General features: G+C 47.8%; 5 protein-coding genes across 5 annotated transcripts; 3 read left to right on the top strand and 2 right to left on the bottom strand.

Annotated features, from left to right (window-relative positions):
* Positions 1-267: 267 nt before the first annotated feature.
* GGS25DRAFT_525140 (DUF423-domain-containing protein) lies at positions 268-858 on the top strand (the record flags this gene model as incomplete). Its single annotated transcript, XM_049264730.1, has 2 exons — positions 268-676; positions 824-858. The coding sequence occupies 2 exons, from the start codon at positions 268-270 to the stop codon at positions 856-858; spliced, it is 444 nt and encodes a 147-aa protein (XP_049112766.1).
* A 567-nt stretch (positions 859-1425) lies between these two features.
* Positions 1426-5156, bottom strand: GGS25DRAFT_438282 (ARM repeat-containing protein). The gene is made up of 2 exons (XM_049258708.1): positions 4747-5156; positions 1426-4602 (listed from the first exon to the last, which is right to left on the bottom strand). The coding sequence occupies exons 1-2, from the start codon at positions 4906-4908 to the stop codon at positions 1603-1605; spliced, it is 3162 nt and encodes a 1053-aa protein (XP_049112765.1). The 5' UTR covers positions 4909-5156; the 3' UTR covers positions 1426-1602.
* Positions 5157-5681: 525 nt separating this feature from the next.
* On the bottom strand, positions 5682-8260 carry GGS25DRAFT_534447 (uncharacterized protein; the record flags this gene model as incomplete). Its single annotated transcript, XM_049265772.1, has 3 exons — positions 5682-6853; positions 6911-7194; positions 7322-8260. The coding sequence occupies 3 exons, from the start codon at positions 8258-8260 to the stop codon at positions 6259-6261; spliced, it is 1818 nt and encodes a 605-aa protein (XP_049112764.1). The 3' UTR covers positions 5682-6258.
* A 2580-nt stretch (positions 8261-10840) lies between these two features.
* Positions 10841-12677, top strand: GGS25DRAFT_438254 (Pex12 amino terminal region-domain-containing protein). Its single transcript, XM_049258707.1, has one exon. The coding sequence runs from the start codon at positions 11056-11058 to the stop codon at positions 12478-12480; it is 1425 nt and encodes a 474-aa protein (XP_049112763.1). The 5' UTR covers positions 10841-11055; the 3' UTR covers positions 12481-12677.
* A 2887-nt stretch (positions 12678-15564) lies between these two features.
* GGS25DRAFT_505789 (uncharacterized protein) lies at positions 15565-18923 on the top strand. The gene is made up of 3 exons (XM_049262263.1): positions 15565-16575; positions 16709-17610; positions 17686-18923. Exons 1-3 carry the CDS (start codon positions 16099-16101, stop codon positions 18248-18250), a joined length of 1944 nt encoding a protein of 647 aa, XP_049112762.1. The 5' UTR covers positions 15565-16098; the 3' UTR covers positions 18251-18923.
* Positions 18924-22498: the final 3575 nt, after the last annotated feature.

Here is a 22498-nt window from a genome sequence, read left to right as displayed (position 1 = left end):
ACTAGGTAGGTAGTACATGTACGTACTATGCAGCACAACTTTCAGGTGAAACAAACGGGAGCTAATGCAGCGAATCTATGGATGTTCCTTGCGATGTATTTATGTAATGCCCCATGCAACCTCGTATAATTAGTACATAGTACAAGGTCATAGTTACCATGCATGCAACCTCCCGAGTATCCGTGTCATACCTCCATTGACGCCTTCACACCTTCAACCCCAAACTCCAAACCCCAAACCACATCTCTCTCTACCTCAAACACCACCATGCCCAGCAACAACAACCGCACCGAAACCACCCCCCTCCTCACCATAACCACCAACCCCCGCCCCAACCTTCCCCCCCGCTCCAACACCCTCACAACCAAAATGTTCTGGACCCTCGCCTGCCTGTACGGCGCCTCCGCCGTCGGCCTCGGCGCCTTCGGCGCGCACGGCCTGAAAAAGGCCATCGGCACCTCCGACCCAGCGCGGCTGGCCAACTTCGCCACCGCCGCGCACTACCAGATGGTCCACTCGGCCGCGCTGCTGTTCGCCGCCCAGGCCGGGAACCCGGTGCCCTGCACGCTGCTGACGGCGGGCATGACCCTGTTCAGCGGGAGCCTGTACGCCCTTGTGCTTGATCCCGCGCGGTTCCGGTTCTTGGGTCCGGTTACGCCGTTGGGCGGGCTTTGTTGTGCGTGTTTTTTTTTTCTTTTTTTTTCTTGTCTTGTCTTGTCTTGTCTTGTGTCTATATTCGCCCCTTTTCTCTCTGTGCTTATCTCCGTTTTTTTTTTTTTCTTTTTTTTTTCTGAGTAGAACTAATCATAACATCTCAACGCAGTGATCGGCGGCTGGCTCTCGCTCGCTTGGAAGTAAACTATGTGTGTACACACCTATCTACCTACGTAGGTAGATAGCTAGCTACAAAGCGAGATGTAATTACACCACCCTACGTAGTTCAGTCTAGGCATCTACTTGAAGGCATCTTCCTACCTAGATTCATAGGCCTGTGTACCTATCTATTAACCTAGGTATTTACTTATTCTGATGATCTACCGACGACGGGTGACAGCTGGGTAATGGTGATTTTGTACTTACTACATAGGGGGCGCAAACCCCGTGGGCTTTCAAAATCACTACAGCACAATACAAGTGTAATGAACACGTCGGCATATAGTTATTATTCTCACGAAGTTCTCGCACCATCCCATCATTGATCAACACGACGATGCAATTAAAGTACAGGACTTGGGTCATATTCTTCATTACGAAAAACAACGTTGTCCTAGAGCTAGACTAGAATCTCACTAGGTACCTAAGTCGTATTTCAGACCCTAATACACTCGCATGTCTTCATTCATGTGGTCGTATACTCTGAAAGCTGCGTGATTCAATTATCAGGGGTTAGCTGGGTGCTGCCGATGACAGCATATATACCCAGACCCGTGCGTCGGCGTAGCGACATTCCTCATACATCATACCCGCCCCTTCCCATCCTCATCTACATCTCATGGGCGAGATATGTCAGATGATCCTAATACTACCCCAGTCGCTTCCAGAAACTTCGTATATCGTGATGCAAATCGACCACCAGCTCATTGAGCCGTGAAGATTGCTGTATTATGCTTCGTTTCTTATAGGCTTATCTACCTCATAGAAAGCAACCAATACCTCCTTATCAACATTGATAGCCCAGTTGTTCTGAAACTCTTGATTCCCACCAACCCTTTGAATCAGGTTTTCCAAGCTTTCCTTCACAAAGTGCAGAGAATTGATTCGTTTGACCGGGTCAGAAGCAAATAGAGCTCGTTCCCTCACATCTCTCGGTGTGTCCCATTCATTAGCCTCTGGCTCGCTGGTAAAAACCAACATATCCACGCCAGGGTTTTCTGCTGGGTCGGCCATAACTTGGACAAGGACACTCGTCCACATCGAAAAGTAGTCTTGGAGCTTTATGAGAACAAGGCCTTGCATGGGTTGTGGGACTTCAAGAAGGCGTGTAAGGGCTAAAAGCCCAAGCTTTTTTCGATCAATGTCTGCGATATTATCGAAGGAGGAGAACCATTCGGTACTCAGCCAATTCCAGACAGGTTCCAGTGGGCCGAGTGCACTAAGCACTTCGACAAAAAGCTCGGGGCCAAGGACAGCAATTCGAGAGAGAATCACAAAGTAGTCCGTGAGTACATGGGGGCCGACACGGGGCTGTTTCTTCTTAGGGCCAGACGTCTGGTGGGCTTCAAAAGCGTCATGGATATCCTCAAAGATTCTGGGGAGGAAGCCTACGCTCATCATGTCCTGAACGACCAGCTGTAGTCCAGGGTTACCACCGAGCTCATGGGCCAATCGTATGAATGATTCAGTGTACTTGATGGTAAGACCGATCTGTTCCCGCAGAGTCCCGTTAAGCCCGCCGGAAAGTGCGGTTAAGGTTGGCCTCCTGTACCGATCTTCAAGCATCGTCTCTGGCGCAAGTAAAATATAGGAGCCAAGGATGCCTATGTATACAACAGCATGATTGTTCTGTTGAATGAGATTTTCGATGGCTCTCTCCACAAGGACTATAAGGTCTGGGACCAGCGGGGGCGGAGTTTGGATGAGAACGTTGGACCACAAGTCCAAGGCTTCGTCGATGAGATACACCTGTAACTCTGCCTCGGCTTCGGTGGCTTGGGATATCAAGGATAGAATCATGTATTGGTAGCGTAGAGACTCGCCTTTCATTGACATAACCAACGATTGGATGATAGCCAAAATTGACTGCTTCATCATATATCCCGACTCGCCCGCAGACTCCCAAAGGCCAGGGACCGAGGTCATCACCATATCACCAAAATGGGATACGTGCGTATCCATGCGTTGAATGAGACTTCGTATTGTCTCGAGTATTGCCAGCTTGGTCTCATCAAGATCCACTTCCTGTACCAGCTCTATGAGCCGTGGAAGCGTGTCAGAGGCATACGGGAGGAATGGTTCTCCCTCAAATTGAAAATCATCAACGACAATTTTAAATTGTCTTGCAGCTGTTGCACGAACTACAATGTCGTTGCATTCGTCTCGAGGGTCAAGAAAATGTCGAAATATCTCATAAACCAACGGACGAGCTTCCTGCGTCACCCTAACCGGCACCCACTGACTAAGGAGGATAGAGATTCGGCGCCTGAGGACTCGGAATAGTGGTCCGGTCCGTTGGGCGTCTGCTATCACTGACGTCTTGAGTACAGCCTCAAAATCAAAGTCTTCTCTTACCAAAGCGGACGCTAGACCCATGGCGGTATAGACCGCATCTCGAGCGACAATATCCGCGACCACATCCGCCTGTTGATTCTGGATTGTGGAAAAGTATGACAGAAGTGGTTCTAGGAGGAGGGGTTTAGAGTGTGTTAAAAGGTCGAGGAAAAGCCTCTCTGCACAAGGCCGTACTTCCCATTCATAAGCATTGCCTTGAGTTTGTTCTTGGTCCTCCCACTCCTCCGGGTCTGTGTCCCAAGCAGCCAGGTCTGCTTCTCGAAACTTGAAAAAGCGAGTGATTAGGACGTTCACCATCTGAAGTACGAGCTCATCTTTGAGTAGTTCGACTTTGATATACTGGATTGCCTCCTTTTGTTCTTCTATCTCCTCAGGAGACTTATACTTAACCGTCTTCTGAGGATAGTGAACCATTCTAACACAGGCTCTCACCAGAGTTAACCCCTTCAGTGCAAGCTTCTCCAGGAGTGGGCCGTCGGATTTCGATTTCGATCCATTAGTGCCGGATGGTTCTAATTGTATTCCATCTGACTCATTGAATATATCTGCGAATCTTGCAGCGAGGTCCCAGTATGTACGTACAAGAGGGACGGAATTGGGGAGAGATGCGAAATCGGTAGCGCGATCTTTTGCCATCTCATTATGAAGCTTCGTAAACTGCATAAGATGTGCCCCTATAAGATCGGAATAGGTCTTCACCTTGGACGAACCGCTATAAATGAAGTCGACGAATTTTGCAAATTGTACTTGAAAATACTTCCAAAGTTCTTGGACAGATTTGTCTTTGCGAGGGCTTTGATATCCCACGATCAAGAGTCTGCGGATAGACTTGAGGGCATCAAGGCTATTTTCCATGGCCAGCAAGGCCTGGCCACCACCACTTTCATAATCATCCTCGCGACCATTGGTCAAAAATGCCACCCAGTCAGTGACTTTTGCATCATAGACTTCGCCGAGTACGTGGACGAGCTCTGGGGTGACATGTTGTAGACTCGTTTGCGACTTGGACATCCGTGCTGTACACATCTCCTTTATTATGCGTTGAAGTATTATAAGAGCGCCTGAGAGCTCAAGCTGGTTTCCATTCTTAGTTGCTGTAAGGATAGCGATAAGGTCCGTAAATGGATTGGGCCAATTGTCAGGAAAGTCGATGCGAACTACCTTTGCAAGTACAAAAGCATTGTAGGACGCGAGTCGTTTGTCGCCTTCGCCGATACTTCCTTGGAACAGCCTGTCTCGAATGATTTGTCTTGAAGCCGCCGAGATCGAATTTGGAACGCGGTAAGTTCTCCAGTACTTTTCGACGCCGTTCTTTAGTTGGGTCAAGGCAAGGAATCGAACATCGTTGCGTGTATTCTTGTCAAGAAACACGGACTGCCAAGGTTGGTATCGTCAGTGTACTGTTACTAAATGAAGCTTGGAATTTCCTTGGACAGGTATGTAGGTAGGTAGGTATCTACGACCCAGTAGGTGGCTTGTAGGTACTAGGTGCTAGGTCTTGGGTCTTTGTTGACATACCTGAAGCAATGGATAGTATTGCTCTTGAGACTCCCAGGCCGCGAGCTGCTGAGTGGGAGCTTGGCTCTGAGCATGGTAATCGCATGCCGAGTGTAAAACGCGATAGAGCTCATGAAAACTAAGAGGTGCCGCGGCGCCTGGAGCCTCGATAGTGAAGCTCATTTTGACGCTCTCGTACTTGGTGCACGTTAAGCGATTGATGATGAGAATGAAGCATCCGTAGTAGTGCTAATAATTGTGAGGGTATGTATTTGGAGAAGGAAGATTTTTCTTGGTTCGACGCGTTGAAGGTAGAATGCGGGATCGTTGGACGAATGAATTTGGTGAAGGAATTAAATTTAGTGAGGGGCATTTCGATGTCGAAAAGCATGTAAGCTAAGCACATGGCAAGCAGGGTACCTAAGGTACACCTTGTTCAATGTTGACTCAGGCTGCTTAGTACTTAGGACCTTAGGTAGCTTAGGTACTGTAGGTACCCATAATTGATAAGTAAAAGTACAATACAATGTACTTTGTACTTTAGTACTGAGATTATGTGGGGATCAGGCACAACTTGTCGAAGTTAATACGATGGATACCTGGTACTGACCGCGTCTAACAATAGCTGGCCAGGGTACGCTGTATTGCGGCTGTGCGGTTCAAGTTACATGTGTCAACGGTACATTAAAAGTAGTCCCGACTCCCAAGGCAGGTACGTGCATCGTCGTGCTTTTAAACTTGAGTAACGTTAATTGCTTGCTGGGATGGTATAGGTATTTGCATCTATATATAGGTATCCACGATGTGGGTTGACGTAACGGTAAAAATAAACATTGAAGAGGCGGTACATACATGTATGTACCTATGTAACATTGATTGATATACTCAGTATCAAATTGAACATCATGATTGGAATAGTTACATGTCAAGATTAAGACAAAATCATCAGATATGCTATGTAATTCTGTATCTCAATAAAGCATAATGTAAAGCATGATGTTTGGTAGAACAGCAACCCTGCTATTATTTGCATCTCAATAAAAAAAGAATCCATTTAACTGTCGGAATGGACTACATGTAGCATTTATATAGAAACTGTTGAAGTGGATTACTCCTAAAGAGTTAAAGTAAGGTGGGATATCATATAAGTACCTAGGTATTTAATCAATAAATACTACCTACCTACACTTATCGGTAGGCATTATGTGGTGATTTCAAGGTTGGTATAATACTAAAAATTCGTAAATGTCTCCTGATACCGGTTTAGGGGGGCCCTATGCATTGATTTCCCCCCCCCCCCTCCTCTTTGTTATCCGTGGGACTTGGGATATCTGGAAGTTGAAGTTTCAGCCCATCATAGAACGCCTAGATTAGACTGAGCCTAATCTCTTGCCGTGACCCCTTTGTTCCTCATGATTCCACCACCAGTGAAATTCCTGTGCTCCGGTATCATGCAGTGAAAAAGAGAAACATCACAATCATCGATATATATATATATATATATATACTTGGTCCAAGAGCAGGCGCTTTCTTTCATGGTTGGTATATATCAGTGAGATTGGCGGGCCAGCCATCATTCATAGCCCACCCCTCGACTTGATAGACCTGTTGATAAGGTTCAAAGCCGAAATTGGAGCCTAAACTCGGTGTTTGGTTCAAGAGAGTGCTAGAGACCGCCGCCCAAGCCTCGGACTCTGTGATACCCGGCTTCCAGCTTTGACTTATTCGCGGCGTCAGATATTCCTTCGCGACTATCTTTATATCTTCTGCGACCTTTCGGGAAAGGGGCCAGGTCTCCCCGTGGGCTGTTAGAATCTGCGTGATCCTATTGATTCGCTCCCGAAAGACTGGCGAGTCTAATCCAAGAAATACGCATGCATCTAGGTAAGCTAAAGCTACTCGAAGCATGCCGGTCGCGAAGATTGCTCGAAGACTTCTTGTGGGAAACGGATGCCGAAATAGATCGCAGTAGTTATTGGCTGCTTGAATGTCAATAGGGTGAGAGTTCCATCCAAAGCCTTTGACTATTTGCCCCTTCCGATCAGGCCCTTTGGCTGGCCCCAGAGGGAAGTATTCTCGTATGTTGAGGCCATTCCGAGGGGCGGTCTGTCTAAGTCGAAGCCGATTACTACCATAAGGGTCAACAGATTGGTCGCCGAGATTCGTAGTGCGTTTGGGAACTTACACGTGCGCCATGGCAACACCATGATAAAGTATCACATCAACCACACCGTCGGGATCAACTAAATTCATCTTCCATTTCGGAACACGTCGTAGCCAATCACAGATTCGAGCGTCAGCTCGTTCGAACAACTCCGTTTTCTTATCATCCGCAGCCTCGAGATACGGTGAGACCAAATCCGTTTCGATCTTAGAAATTTCAATCAGGTACGCCATCGAGGAAAAATCGGATTGCCCCAAGTTGACTTGCGTCTGGTACTGAGATTGGGAGATCGGTTGAGGGATAATCTAAGGACAAGAACATGTCAGAACTACTCATCTCCAGCGAGTCTGTACACTCTAAGGGTTATGCTGCGAGGGATATAGAAATTATAGTTCTCGATGGCCTCAGCAGCGGGAGTAGGATGGCACTCACCCCTGATTCGTATTCCCATTCTTCACAAGGCAAATCTACATCGGACTCCACGCTGGCGATGGGGAGCGTGGCTCCTACACCAGGCAAGGTTCGTGTGAAATCTTGGAAGGTTAAGCACCACCATGTTCGTCGGTAACTCTCCGCAAGCAAGGAATCCGATGTTCCATCAGCAAACGCCTTTCGATTCATCCCGATATCAACAGCTATATTGACCGCCCTACTAGCCCAACCAGTGTGATGATCGAACTTCATCTCTCCAAAGGCAGCAATGCTCAAAAGGAGAAGGCCCTGAACTGACTGTACGGTGAATGGCAACGATCCGCACGCCCCAGAAAAGGCCGTCTCTCTTAAGTCATCCGATGAGACTTGATTTGTATACAGCGACCCGCAGTAGTTGAGGACGGAAAGGAGAAAGTGATAAGAGTCTGGATCTGTCTCAACTTGATTAAAGAAAAATCTTTTTGGCGGAAGGCAAGGGTAGCTCGGGTGAAAATAACTATAGAACAGATCGAGCAACAATTCCTTCTCATTCTGAGGTGAAACGGGGGTTTGCGCGCCGGAGCTAACGGTCCAACCACCGGGTAAGTCATGAAGGGTTTGGACGGACGGGGCCGTCGGAGAATAATTGGAGGCTGAAAAGAAGGATCCGGATGAGGTTGCTGGCGGTTTGTCTGATATTAAACTTCGTTTTTTGGGGTCACGAATGCCTCGTCTGGATTTTGCATAGAAACATGGTTTGTCCTCTTGCTGACAGCGATTACAGGCTGGTAAGGTGGCATCACATTTAACGTGCTTGCTGCGACACTGGACGCATGCTAGGGAAACTCGAATGTTTGCTTTGGACCGATTAGCGGCCCTGGGTTCGGAACTGTCGGGCGATGAGGCCGTTGAACCCTGGCGGCTGAGGCTACCTGCCCTATCCTCCTTGTCGCGACTCATCACCATTAGGCCGTTGGCGTGTGTAAGGGCGGGAATGGCTACCTAGATAGTTTTGGGCGGCAAGCGCTAGTGTATTGGCGACCGTGGGGGCTGGATGCACTGGCCTTCCGTTCGTGCTCTTCAAGAGTGTTTTGGGAGTGCACCATAAGCACGGTCAACGGACTGTAGGGCTGATGAGCGAGTGCTCATATATGAGCTTCGAACAAGCTTCACATTTAGTTCTGACAAATGCCCATGGAGAACAGGGTTGCAACGAGGTATTATGGGGCTAGAGACCAGATACCACCTCGCGGTGATATACAGAGGTACGACGTTAATGTAGGACACCGGCGACGAGGGACCCATCACCCCTTGGGTTGTTGCTGTCAGCGGTGGATAATCCTGGCACGTCAGCCCTAGTGTGGGTCCGACAGCACGGGATGGGTGGGAAAACGGTATTGATATGCTACGCGATCGTGGCTTGACTCCCATCCACTCACATCGTGGGTATCAATATCTTAGCGGAAAATTGGGGCGGCGGTCTGGCAACTGGCTGCGGTGTAACAGGAGCATAGCCTCAAGAGTCAAGACCCAAGGCCAAGACCCCTTTAGCTATAGCCCCATTAGCCCATTAGTAGTCCATTAGTAGTATCATTCATTTCCTTATTACTAGCGGAAATTATAGAAATGTACCATAGTAGAATATCACCTTTTTTTTTTTTTTTGAGACGTCGCCATTAATAGTTACAAGTACGAGTACGAGTAGAAGTTACTTGAATACACGAGCACTCGGTTGTTCGACCGTTGTTGTTTCTGCATCATGTGAGTACACACACACACACACATACACATAGTACTATCCCATATGCCATATGCATGGCATTAGGGTCAAGTTTGGTTTCAATCCCTTCCCCGGTTCGCGGGTCTATCCTTTGAATAATTGAACTTGGTTGTTGTTTTGGGTACATAGAGTAGTAGGGGTAAGGGGAGAATGTGAGAACAGACATACATACCTAAGGTTAGGCTAGTGTACATGCATAGTATAGTAGTACTGTAGTAGAGACACACATAATAGGAATTGTTGAACAATCAATTAATACATAGTTACATATGTAACTAACCTAACCTAAGTACCTAGGGTAAGGGTAGCAAAGTCAAAAGGACACTACCAAATACCGAATTCATTGTGTCGGGTAAACGTTTTACGATGTTGCCAAGACTTAAGTTCCGTTTTAACCAATATGATGGAATCATTGATAATATTATGGAAGTTATGAACTGAGCCGCCGCCACGCATTGTGCAATTCGAAACCCGCTAGATACCCGCTAACGGTTCATAACGTACTGGGGATATAGGGGTAGTTGTGCTAAATGTAGCTTAATGTAAGTTAGCTTAATGTACCTAGCTTGGTGATAGGTCAAAACTGTGAAAATGGCACTTGGGAGATGAAATTATATGCAACTAGTAGCCTAGCTTTGAAATGCCTTGGGATGTTTATTCTTTTTTGAGTTGGCTTAGAAGACTTTTGATACTAGTTGATAGTAACCCTCCACTGTCCAGTATATCCAGTAACCATATACCACTGCTACTATAATATGATAATACTAGGTAATACTAGGTAATACCAGGTAGTTAATGCTTCCAAGGTTCAATATCAAGGTTAATTAATTCGTAAACCACCTAGGTTAGGTGAGTTAATAATAGTTACTACTTATGTATAGTTGCACTCGATTGACCGAAGGCCTCCTTTGGCTTTTTCCCGGCTTGAAATGGGATGATATCAGGATATAGATCAAGCTGGAAAAGGTCTTTGAAGAACATTGAACTGCCCATGTGTCAAAGTCCCTGCCGCTTCAGCTACATACATACATGTAACTACATCGGAGACATACATAAGAGACATACCTATAACTACATACCTAGCACACACATGTGCATTGCATTGCATCGCAGCGGATAAGATAGTTATATGTAGTCCACGTAATTTATACAATTACCTTGAATAGAAAATAGAAACACCAGAAAAGAAAAAGAAAGAAAAGAAACGAAACGAAACGAAGCAACGAAAGACTGACCGTATAGACAGTGTAAATGCAAACTGTAATAAGTCTTACTGCTGCCACGTGAACCACGTGAACCACGTGAACCGCGGTCAAAGATGGCCTAAAAGATGGAATTGAGTGTAGATTGAGTGTGTCAAGACACAGTGTCCGTCTGTTTGTGCCGGATTACATAAGGCAAGATATGCGATCCCGAGGCTGGTTTCTTTTGCCAAGCCAAGCCCACCAGCCAACTCGCATATCTCAACCTCGGCGTACCCCGAAACTAAAATTCAATAAACAACGTCACTCAGACGCCCTTACCCCAGACCGTTCAATCGTTTAACCTTCCGCCATTCTAAGCCTCATTAAACGTTACAACACACAGACAAACTTTTATTGAAACGCACGCACAACACAACACACGCATCCCGATCACGGATTACTGAACACACCAATACCAATACCAATACCAATACCAATACACAATACACAATACACAATACACACAGAGAAAGAGAGAGAAAGAACATCCATTCGGATTACTGAACATCCGTCGGTCAACAAACAATAGAACACCTAAACACACACACAATCATACACACATACACACACATACACATACACATAGCTACATCCCTACACACACACACAGACATCCATCCATCTTACCATTGCATGGAAGCTCAAAGTTAAGCTACCTAATGACATGACATGAATGACCACACCATAATCAATAAAAATTTGGAAGACCATCTTACCATGCGGCAGCTCAGATGAGCTCTACCAACTTTGCCCAGGCCCAGCAGCGCTTGGCTGCGCGTCGGCAGGCACGCGAACAAGAATTTCAAACGCGACTCGATGCTACCCGTCAAGCATCGCGAGCATGGTCCGAAGTTACGCGTTTACCCTATCCTTTGAATCGATTAGGGGTCTCCTCATTATCTGCATGGGAAGTTATCTCCTCGCGTGAAGGTACGCGGCCTGCCTTCCGAGTTGGCCAGGTTGATGCCGAGCTACTAGATGAAGACCTCGTAGGACAACTACGCGAGCAGGTGGGCGAAGCGCTTAAATACTTTGGAGGAACTGTAAAAGATGACTGGTCCGCCGAGATTCTTCTCGCACTTCGTGCAATACTCTTCAAACTTACGGTGTGGGATCATGATGCAACTTATGGTGCTGCTTTGCAAAATCTAAAATATACTGACGCAAGACGCGATGGGCCAATTTTAACTCCGCCTACCAAATTGCAAAAGACCCTCTACGGCCTTATCACCGTAGCAGGCAAATACAGTTGGACCAAATGGGAAAACTGGTTATTAGATCAGGATAATGGTTACGACCAACCCTCACCGACCGTACAACGACTCTCCAAACTGACCTCAAAAATCACCACCCTCCATTCGATGGCCGCCTTTGTCTCTTTTCTTGCATTCCTGTTACACGGAAGATACCGAACAATACTCGACAGATTGCTAAAGATGCGTCTTGCTCCACCCACTAGTCAAGTCAGCCGCGAAGTTTCTTTCGAGTACCTTAATCGACAACTAGTGTGGCATGCATTTACCGAGTTCCTGCTCTTCGTACTACCCCTGGTAGGTATCAACCGATGGCGCAGATGGCTCAGTCGTACTTGGCGGAAAACAAAAGACATTATACACGTCGGTGCTGCTGAGAATGATGAAGGCAGCAAGCAAGGAGATTACGCGTTTCTACCTGAACGAACATGTGCAATTTGCTACCAGGATCAGAATTCAGCTACCTCAGAGACGGAAGTTTTAGCTGCGGCTACCTCGAGCGGAGTGGTAGGCTCTGCTCAAACCGATATAACGAACCCATACGAGACGATTCCATGCGGCTGCATATACTGTTTTGTGTGCCTTGCTACCAGGCTGGAGCGTGAAGAAGGGGAAGGCTGGACTTGCTTACGATGTGGGGAACTTGTAAAAGAATGCAAACCATGGAATGGCGATGTTCTAGAAGAACAAACCAAGCCTCCAGCTACGAAACGTGTTGGATTTATCGACGAACTGGATCCAACGGAAGATCCCCCGCGGGATAGCAAGGATACTTCTCATCCTTTAGAAAACACGACTCGAGACGATCAGTATAAGATGGAAACAGGAGATACCCCTGAAGACGATGATTCCGAGGCGTATGAAGAAGAGGAGGCTGGGGTAGAGGAAGGATTCGATGACTAATCACTGGCTTGCTAACGGCCCGGAGTGGATGTGTCACTAATCTCTACCAAAATATATGGAGGATACGATTTGGAATCGTCAGGAAAATACTTAGTCACCAAACCCCCATGTTAATACCTTTAATTACGTACAGTTATATAGACTGTTAATGCAATACACGCAATAATGAGTAGATTTGTTCCTCAACCAGTACTGGCTAATTTAAGAGAGGGTTCGATTAGAGACCTCTCATGTATTTGAAGAGCCAGCTAAGAGCCAGTCCAACTGGATACTAGGTAGGTACATATACCACCCTCTACCTATTATGCTCGTCATACGTACGCCATTAATGGGGGCCAAATATAGGGCTACGCCCAAATATCATGGTTGATCTAGATATGTATAAGATAGGCTACTATGGAACAGCCCTATGGGCTATACCTCCAATCTAGCTCCGGGAGGGAACCCTGCTGGATGAAACCATCCATAGGGAGCCATCCGTAGGGCTGGTTGTGACATAAGATACTTAGGTACATCATGTAGATCGAGACCTGCAGAAAAGGCTGGCTGGCCGCAGGTCTGTCAGCCTTCAACCGATCGACGGAAACGATATCGTTGATCCGCCCACGCCGCCCGTAATTTTCTAGAATAAGGTAGGCAAGTAGGATATAGACAGGCGGGCATTGTTCGTTCCTGTTTGCCAACAAACAAAACGGAATCGAAACTGTCCTCTAGTATTCGGTCAAAAGGGGATGTCTCACGGAGGAGGCTTATGTGTGTGGCACAACTAGGCATCAAGTTAAGCTAATATTATCGTCACACATAGTATTTTATCCATCCTCATGCCGATATCATAACCTACTCGCTGTTATACTTTTTGTTCGTTCCCACGACCAATCACTTTCCATGAAACCCCTCCCCTCATTATTGGCATGCATATACATAGTATTATAGATCTGTTGTATATAGGGCTGGCTATACATATCTAGGGCTTATGGGGGGGTCCTCGAAGTGCTTACGCCTCACAAAAAGTCCATACAAGGTTAAAGTAGGTAGCAAACCCGCACTTACATACATACGCCTACGGCCGGATAGGATCGCTGGTTCTTGATCGAATGACGTGCGTGAACAACAACGACGCAGTGCCTCCGGCTCCGCCAAAAGGAATATCGGGGATTGGAATGCTTAAAAGGGCGGCAAGCCGCAAAGAAGCTGAAGGGGTATATTATTACATAGGTACATACATGCCATGCTGCTGACTTGTGTCAACATATGCTCTACCTGGGTCAGTCGTATATTAATGATATGCCAGCCTATCTACATCCTGCTTACATACATATAACTACGTTCACTCTCTTTTGCTTCTAAGGAGGGTTTAGTATTCCTCTCCCCCCCTGGCAACGGCGCTATTCTCATCGGTTCTTAGGTAATACTATATACGCCGGGTGACAACTTGTGTGGCGTTTGTCGTTAGTCGTGTAGGTAACACCAGATAAACGGAGTCTTCGGTAATCTTACCGACATAGCGCCACGCTGGAAGTACATTAAGCAGATAAGACACAAGTCTCCTTCTTTAGCTAGGAAGATCGTCGAAGCGCCGATCATTCCCGTTCCTTAAGGCTAAGATCTTATCTTCGTATAGTTACACTACTACATAGTTAGGTACACTATTTGACATCGTGGGGGAGGGATGAAAGGAAGGGGACGGGAAGGGGAAAGGGAAAGGGATGGGGAAATAACAATTCACCGCCCCGATGACAATTGCCGTTCCAATTGAGTTGCATTGCATCTATCTATAGATTATTTGGGCTAGAATCAATGATCTTCCCGAGGTCTTTCTGATGCTGATCCGGGTCTCCCCAGTTCCATTGATTCGGGTTGAGGTAACATACCAACATATGGATCAATAGTTATTGGTAGTAAATGGATACATACCTGGGGGGGCCTTACACATTCAATGATACATGCAACTTAAAAAAATGCACAGCCATCATCTAAAGGTACCCAGGTACTAGGTACCTACATGTAGTACTGCATAGTAGTTATTTTAGATTTGAACGTGGAAGATCTACAATAAGAAGTGGGGTGACCTGTTAGATACCGTCCGATCTCCTTCTGCCATGTGGATTGAGAAGAGCTGATAAGCCACAACGCCAATTCAGAGGAGAAGACATGGACAAGGAGGCCGAACTTTAAGGCCAAGAATGGAAACAAAAAAAAAACATGCAGGTAGGACCCCGAAGGACCCCGAAAATCCGAATATGGATGTACTATAATACGTACATACATGGATGCATCATGACATGATGATACTTTCTGTAGTGTAGTTGCATAGCAATAGAGTTTCAGAAGCCGAACCTACACTACACTACTGATAAAAAGCGGCCCCACACAAGCTTCTACACTATTCGACTAGCGGGTGGACCCAGTATTTCCATCATGGATAGGTGCACGTGGGTAGGCACATAGTTACATAATGTACATTCCTATACTAGCGTACCTACATATGTAGTAGTACAAGTACAAACTTCCATGCACATGTGGTTTACAATTGTCCACGGTAGCAGCAGTAAGTAACTACATAGGTACGTACATGAAGCGTCATCGTCACGCGCTTCCTTCCTTGCAGCAAGCCAGCGGCAGCTACTATGTACATACCCTCCATACATGCGCACCACGCACATGCTAACCTTGTTTCACCTCCATTGCAGTGAACCATGATCATCTCCTCTTCCTCCCACCTACATTGAGACTCCCAAGGGTCCATACCCATACCCATACCACTACCAGTAGGTAGGTACCTACATTTTATGTATGTGCATACAACTTTGTGCGCCCTGCTTATACCTTAAACACTTACCTACCTGAGACATGTATGTACGTCAATATGTATGTATGTATGTATGTGTGTGTGTGTGTGTGTGTGTGTTGTAGAAAGGTAAGGTGGTAGGTCCGGCCAGGGTTCAGTCAGACAAACCAACCACAGCGGGCGGATAATCAGACCTGCAGCGCACCGTGATCACGAGCGCGCCGATACTACTACATTCTACCTAGTACCGTACCTGCCCGCCGGCCTCTAACCCTCATCTTCACCCTCCTACTCCTCCTCACCTAATCAGAAAGGGTCCGACTGACAGCCATAAACGAACGCCACCGGCGCTATTGCATACACACATACACACACATACATATCGTATCATACCGTACCATACCATCATCTTCACCTAGTCTCTTATTTCCCGCCTCAGCTTTCCGCACCGCTAACTCCTACCTACCACCACTGTCATCCACACGTTTCACTGAGCAAAAGAAAAGCCCCAAAAGAGACGAAGAAGAGGAAGAGAGGGGAGAGATAGTACGATACTAATAATAAATCCCAGTTCTAAGACTCGTCATGTGCGCCACCTTTTTTCTCTATAGTCGCCACGGTCATCATCATCAACAACAGCTACCCTCACCCCCGCAAACGAGGCATAAAGTCGCGAGCTAATAAAACAGAGGGGGAAAAAGAGCTTGGGAAATACGAAGGAGCAAGAGGAGGAGGAGGAGGGGTGGAATATCTGAGTCAAGAGAACGGGAGTCAGAGAGCGCGAAAGGGTGAGAGGCAGACAAGAAGGATTCTCTCCAACATAAGCAGCCATGCCCGAGTTCTTCCCCTTCATCCAGGGCACCGAAACAAACCGGCAGCACGCGAGCGACGCCTCCCCGCTCCTCGGCCGCTTCCGCGCCGTGCCCCCCGCCCCGCGATCCCAGGCCCAGACTCAGACCCAGCAGCAACAGCACCTTGGACTGCTATCCGTAGGTGGCGGCCGTGGTAGCGTACACGTCGGATACGGTGCTCTCCTCGCCGCGGCCGGACTAGCTAGTAGCGACTACGGGTCCGACTCGGACTCGGATGACGACAGTGACGATGATGGTAACGATTATGGTAATAATAATAATGGTAACAACAGAGGGTGCGCAACAAGGATATGGCGGTCCTTGCGCCGTGTCGCGCGCAACTCGCGCCGAACCGTGAGAGACCTGTTCATTACACCGCGGCAGAAGGCCGTTAAGCGTGTAGTTGAGAAATGGTGGAGTCGCTGGGGAGTCTTGGTCATCTTGCCTGCCGCATTGGTAAGTACCTACCATTATGGCCGACCCATTGCTCGATTTACATAGCACGCGTGTTGCATGACAAAAGACAGAAATCTGGGCAATGTGTTTATGAGACTATAGGCTAACCTGGTGTACATTGCGCTCTATCTAGGCAGTAGCATGGTGTGCCCTCCCATTCCCGCAGTATCCGCTCCCGCCGGGCTCGCACGCCCACCACCCCCCGCCGAGCTCCCCCTCCGATAGCCACAGAGTGCCCGGCCACGGCGAGGTGCGCGTGCGCGTCAACTTCTGGTTCTTCCTCTTCGTCTACTACGGCTTCTACAACCTGACCGCCCTGATCTGGATAACCAAGGTATTCAACCTCTACTCCCTGAACTGGTGGCCCTCGACCCTCGGCTTCCCCCTAACCGTCTCCCTCATCGCGATTTTGTCACTTGCAGCGCCTATCCCCGTCTACCTGACCCCCGGCGCCCACTACCTCACGATCCACAACACCGCCTGGATCAGCTGGACCTTCGTCATCATGGCCATGCCCGTGGCTATCGCCTTCTGCATCCTCATGACGCACGAGCGCCACCTAGGCCTCCGCTACTCCCTCAGCGACACCCAGCGCATCTTTACGAGCTCCTGGTGGACCGGAAAACCGGACACGCTGTCCGCGACCCGCGACTACAACCGGCGTCGCGGGATAACCGGCCGAGGCGCCGCCCATAACGCGTTCGAGCCCGATGCCGCCCTGCAGGTCGCCGCCGACGAGCCGCGACCCAGCATACCGGGGTTCATGCAGCGGCGCCGCCGCTGGCTGCCCGCCAGCTTCGTCCGCTTCGTCTGGTTCTGTCTCGCGCTCGCCGTCAGCCTGCTGGCCTACCTCATAGGAGAAGCCTATGCCGAGATCTATCTGCGCACACTGCCGCACAACAGTTTCGAAACCATCGTCTACGTCTACAGCTGGGTCCTGACGGTGCACTTGCTCGACGCGCTGACGGGGTGGATTTTGGGCCCCCCTGAGGGGGAGCGGGTGGGGAGTTATCCATTGAGTTGGATCTTTAAATTGTAAGGCTTAACTAGGAAGTTACCTACAGACCTACCTGTCTTGATAGATTCGCTGACAAAGAATAATTTGGACAGATACTTTATGCTAACATATCAGACCTACGTCCGCGCCCTGTACGCGCGCCTCCGCTCGCCGTCGCAGTTTATCTGGCTCCAAGCCTTGTCCTCCGGCTTCCTCATCCTCCTCACCCCCTTGACCATGACGCAGACCTACCACCGCATCCTCTCGATGCTCGGGCTGACGGGCCAGTCGTACGCCTCGTACCAGAAGATCTGCACGCGGAACGTCTTCATCCGCTTCCTGGCGGAGAACGTGAGCATGCTCACCTTTCTGGGAAGCATTCTGGTGCTGCACTTCGGCCCCAACAAGGACGTGTACCCGTACTTCGCCTTCGACGACCCGGACGAGCTGTACGACTTCGATCTAACTTTTTACGCGTCCATCGTCACGTGGGCGTGCGAGATCATGGCGGGCATCGTGCTCAGGGGCCTGATCCGGTGCATCTTTGGCGTCAACGCGAGCGTCGAGGGCAAGATGGACCTGGCGGTGTGGCCAGAGCTGCTGCCTACTAGCGTGGCTGTCATGCTGCACGTCCTGCAGAGCATGCTCTTCTCCATCATCCGCTTACACTTTCGGTGAACGGGGATATTTGGAAGAAAGGGACTTACTTCATTCATACATACATATATACATACCTAACCTAGTAGTACCCATATGGATGGTTGATGCTTGATGTGGAGCACCTGGATTGGTCGGTCGGTCGGTCGGTCGGCCCCCCCAGAGTGTGTTTTGCAGTTTGCAGCTCGGTTAAGCGTGGCCAACGAATGCGCTTCGACGTCAAAGGGGTCAAGGGGAACGAACTGAATGAAAGCAAGCAAGCCGATCGAGCGTTATTCAATCGCAAAAAAGATCATTGAAACAACATTATGTCGCGGGGTACATGGGATAGAGAGAGAGAGAGAGAGAGAGAGAGAGAGAGAAAAGACTTGAACTGACTGACTGACTGACTGTGCTCAGTCGACTTTCGAACTTTTCTCTGGTTATGTATCCCACCGCCGGACTCTATTCCGCGCCGTGGGCATCTATTATCTCGTTGCTTGCTTGTTTCGCCAAAGCTTTTTCGGGGGGGTTTTTTCCCTCCTCTCCTCTCCTCCCCTCCCCTCCCCCCTTTCGTTCACTTAAAGTTAAAGTTGTTGTTGTTGTTGTTGTTGCCCATGCAAAGGTGCCCAAGGCGGAGTAGGATGATACCCTTTTTAGAATAAATACCGTAGAATTAGATATCCCCCCCCAACTGACTGACTGACTGACTGACTGCTAATCAAATCCTGTTATGGACTTGTTTTTTTTCTTTCCTTCTTTTCTTTTTCTTTGTCCAAATGTGGCTTGCGCGGGGAATGGTGTGTGTACTAAGTTGTGACGTGGTCCCGAAATTATTAAGTATGTAGGTATGCATACCTAGGTAGGTAGGTTAGGTATCCTAACCTAGATAAAAGTACCGTAGATAATGTTGATCTGATTGTAGTTACATACTTCACTGTTGTTTCGTTTATTTTACCTACCTGTGTGTATATTTTGTTTCTTGCTTTTGTTTCCTTTTCCCCCCGATTAGTTGGGAGATACATATGAGTGAGCCAAAAAAAAAAAAAAAAAAAAAAAAAAAAAAAGAGATGGGGGCAAAGCAAGCAATACATATGCACGCGGCCGCAAGGTATATAGAAAGAAAGTAGAGCTCTTCGTGCTTGTGGTAAAGGGGGTTTGTTCAAGCCTAGGCAGGTTAGGTTAGGTACCTAGGTAGGTAGGAATGGGTTTCTTTCGATTGCAGAACTTTTCTAATCCTCTGCATCGGAGTGGAGTTGTCGATTGGTGGAGAGTATTACAATGCACGAAATGCTGCAACACCCGGTGTGCTAGCTTTTTTGTGAGGACGCCGAAAAGCGTATGTAACTGGCCGGACGAACGCAGGTGCTTGGCAACATAGGGACTACATAGTAACCACATACTCTAATATATTAGGGAGATTCGGCAAATGTGAAGTGTGCCGTGGAGGTGTATGTATGTAGGTGTGTTGTCCATGTGTGTATGTGATATCTGCTTCACGACCACATCCGAGATTGCTTCCGGTTGCCTTCACCCATCCGGGTTTCTGCCCCAAGATCGGGTCGGCGTTTACGCACGGTAGTAGTAGGTTGGGAATGATACCATATTATTAGTGTATGTCTGAATCGGCCGATTGCATCATGCTGTGCGCCCCTCCGAGATAGTGGGTGGCGTCCTGTCAGTCATCAACGCCTACTAGTAGCACCGATAGCAGACTTTCGGGACGGTGTCTTAACCCGGGAGGCGAGACTGTTGGCTGCAGGTCAAGCCAAGGGCAAGCCTTTTTTACCGAGAATATGCAGCCATCTCAACATTGCGCTGGTAAAAGCCTAGAACAACCCAGGGCTGACGATTGGACGTGATGTGTCGCTCGAAAATGATCGACAGATTTGCAGATCCACTGAGAACGACGTCGTTGTTTGACGAGGCTGCGGTTCTCTATATCTTCATATAAACCTTGTATTTAACCCATTCTCGAGATCCCGAGATACCCAACTGTCTTCTGGCCTCTGGGCCCGATCAAGGCAAATCCAGAGATTTCAAGGATTGATGAGAAACCTGCTTGACTAGCTCAGGAGACTGGCGGTGAAGGCATGCAATGACTAAATTGTGCTTCAGCTCCCAGCATATCTACGAATAGGATAATAGTGAAAGAGTGGTCAAGATATTTTGGTGGTGCGGGGAACCAGACTTGAGCCAAAACACTTTAGAGGCCAAACATTGAAGGATATTATGCCTACCTACTTAAGTACACAGGTAATGTTGAGGTGAAACCGATGCAGGTCGCATGCCCTCGCATATGTGTAGGTACCTGCCTAGTATATGAGCAGTTTCGAGGGCCATGCAGACATTAAATATATAGATTAATTAGAAACACGGGTAGAGCATTGTAGCATCGCCGGTTGGTAGGTACGGCGGCTTCGTTGTCTTCGCTTTGCCGGATTTCCTCAAGGGGTTAGGGCAAAGTATCGATATAGGTTAAGGCGGCTGTCCATAATTTAGATGAGCATTATATGCACCTGGGCAGGTATATATGTAGTTTGCGGCTTGGAAACATTGAAGCTTTCGATGTAGACCATGAACACGGCTTACATCTTCCTTTCTCAGCAAATCGCTGGTGGGTAGGACAGTCAAATTGCGTCCCAAGGAATATGGTGTGGTAGATGCTAAATTCAAGGGACCTGTCGTTATCGGCATCCCTTGCCCAGGAACACGAGCCGATGCTTATTAGTCCCTACATAGCTGAACAGCGGCCAATTTCTAGAACGAAATACGGCCGGCTTACGCAAAAGAGAAGATATGAACCTGGCGACTCAATTTAGTGCCAGCTTCGTCATAAGAGCTGTAATGGTGATTCGGCGAAACCGGCGGGATAATATGTACGAGGCTGTATCGATCCAGACCTTTTGTGAGAAATAAGGCCTGGAAAGCCTCTGACTTGGGACACTTGCCAGTCATAGATTCCACACACAATGTGCCCAATCATCCGGGTATCCTCCCCGGCTAGGTCACTATCAAGGTATACCTATATAAAACAGACACCAGATGGTAGGTTAGAATGCTGGCAGGCCTAGAAGTATGCAGTCTTCACAGACGGGTACTCAAGCATGTGAGTAAACGGTGGTGTGGTTACAACATCAAACACCTGTTGGTCACAACAGCTATATCCCCTGCTTCGGTTGCTGAGCATGCAAGAGATGTGGTTGCAGGAAGCCAGAGCACGTTGTGCCACCTCGATCGAAACGGGGACTAATGGCTAAGTCTGATTCGACCAAAAGAGACCGAACGACGATTGAGGCGCAACACTGGTTTTGAGCCCCATGTCGAATAGTGGGATAGGAGTGAGACAAGATTATACACAACCTGTATAGCACACTGGGCAGTACTATGTAGACAACCACTACATGTACTTCAATGTCGTTGATGAGTAAATAGGATAGCTAAGGTGAGAGAATAGCATGTCTACCTATTCTTCGTATAATTAGTTGAACAGTTACAGTTCATGTAAGACGATACCGGGCATCGATAGCACCTTGTTAGTCAATGATCACCTCGATCACCTCATCCTAAGCTCCACAAAGCGCCCATGTGGCGATTGGGGGCCCTTTTTGGGACGCCTTGATTTCTTAAGCACGTACTTACATAGTACTTGAATATGTATGTACTATGTAGGCACGTAGCCAAGATCCAAAGCGGTATCGAGACGAGGGGCTAGCTGGGATTGGTGCGAGCCACCATAAGCATTCAAAGTGGGTTACGAGAAGAAAGAAAGATTTTGGTGTGGCAGTGTGTGCATGGTGGGAAGAAAGATGCCGAGCATTTATCGATGAGTCAGGGGAGGGAAGGGTTGGGTTGGGTTGGTTTAAGTTGACTGGTTGGTTCAAGTTGACTGGTTGGTTCAAGTTACCTGGATAGGATAGGTACATTAATGATTACCTACCTATCCAGGTAGGTAGGTATTTAAGGTAGGGCCAAGTAGACCTATGTACCTAACCTAGTAGGCAGCTGTTGGGTAGGGGAAAGACACAAGTCGTTGATATGTACAGTAGAGAAAGGAAAAAAGACACCGCAGTAAAAAAAAAAAAAAAAATTAGAATAGAAAATTTATCGATTAAAATTGGATTACTATCTGCCTTAACTTTCAAGTGTTACATGTAGTATTACTTGTAACATGTGTGGCATTGTGCGCATGCATGTAGGTACATATGTACTCCGTACAACTTGAACTTGTAGTCGGTTGAAGTGTGGGGTCGGACCCAAATCGCGATTTCCCAAACTTTGATGGATTTA

Source organism: Hypoxylon fragiforme (genome assembly GCF_022984875.1).
Source record: "Hypoxylon fragiforme strain CBS 206.31 chromosome Unknown GGS25scaffold_9, whole genome shotgun sequence".
NCBI classification, from domain to species: domain Eukaryota; kingdom Fungi; phylum Ascomycota; class Sordariomycetes; order Xylariales; family Hypoxylaceae; genus Hypoxylon; species Hypoxylon fragiforme.
This window is presented reverse-complemented; position numbering and strand designations above follow the sequence as displayed.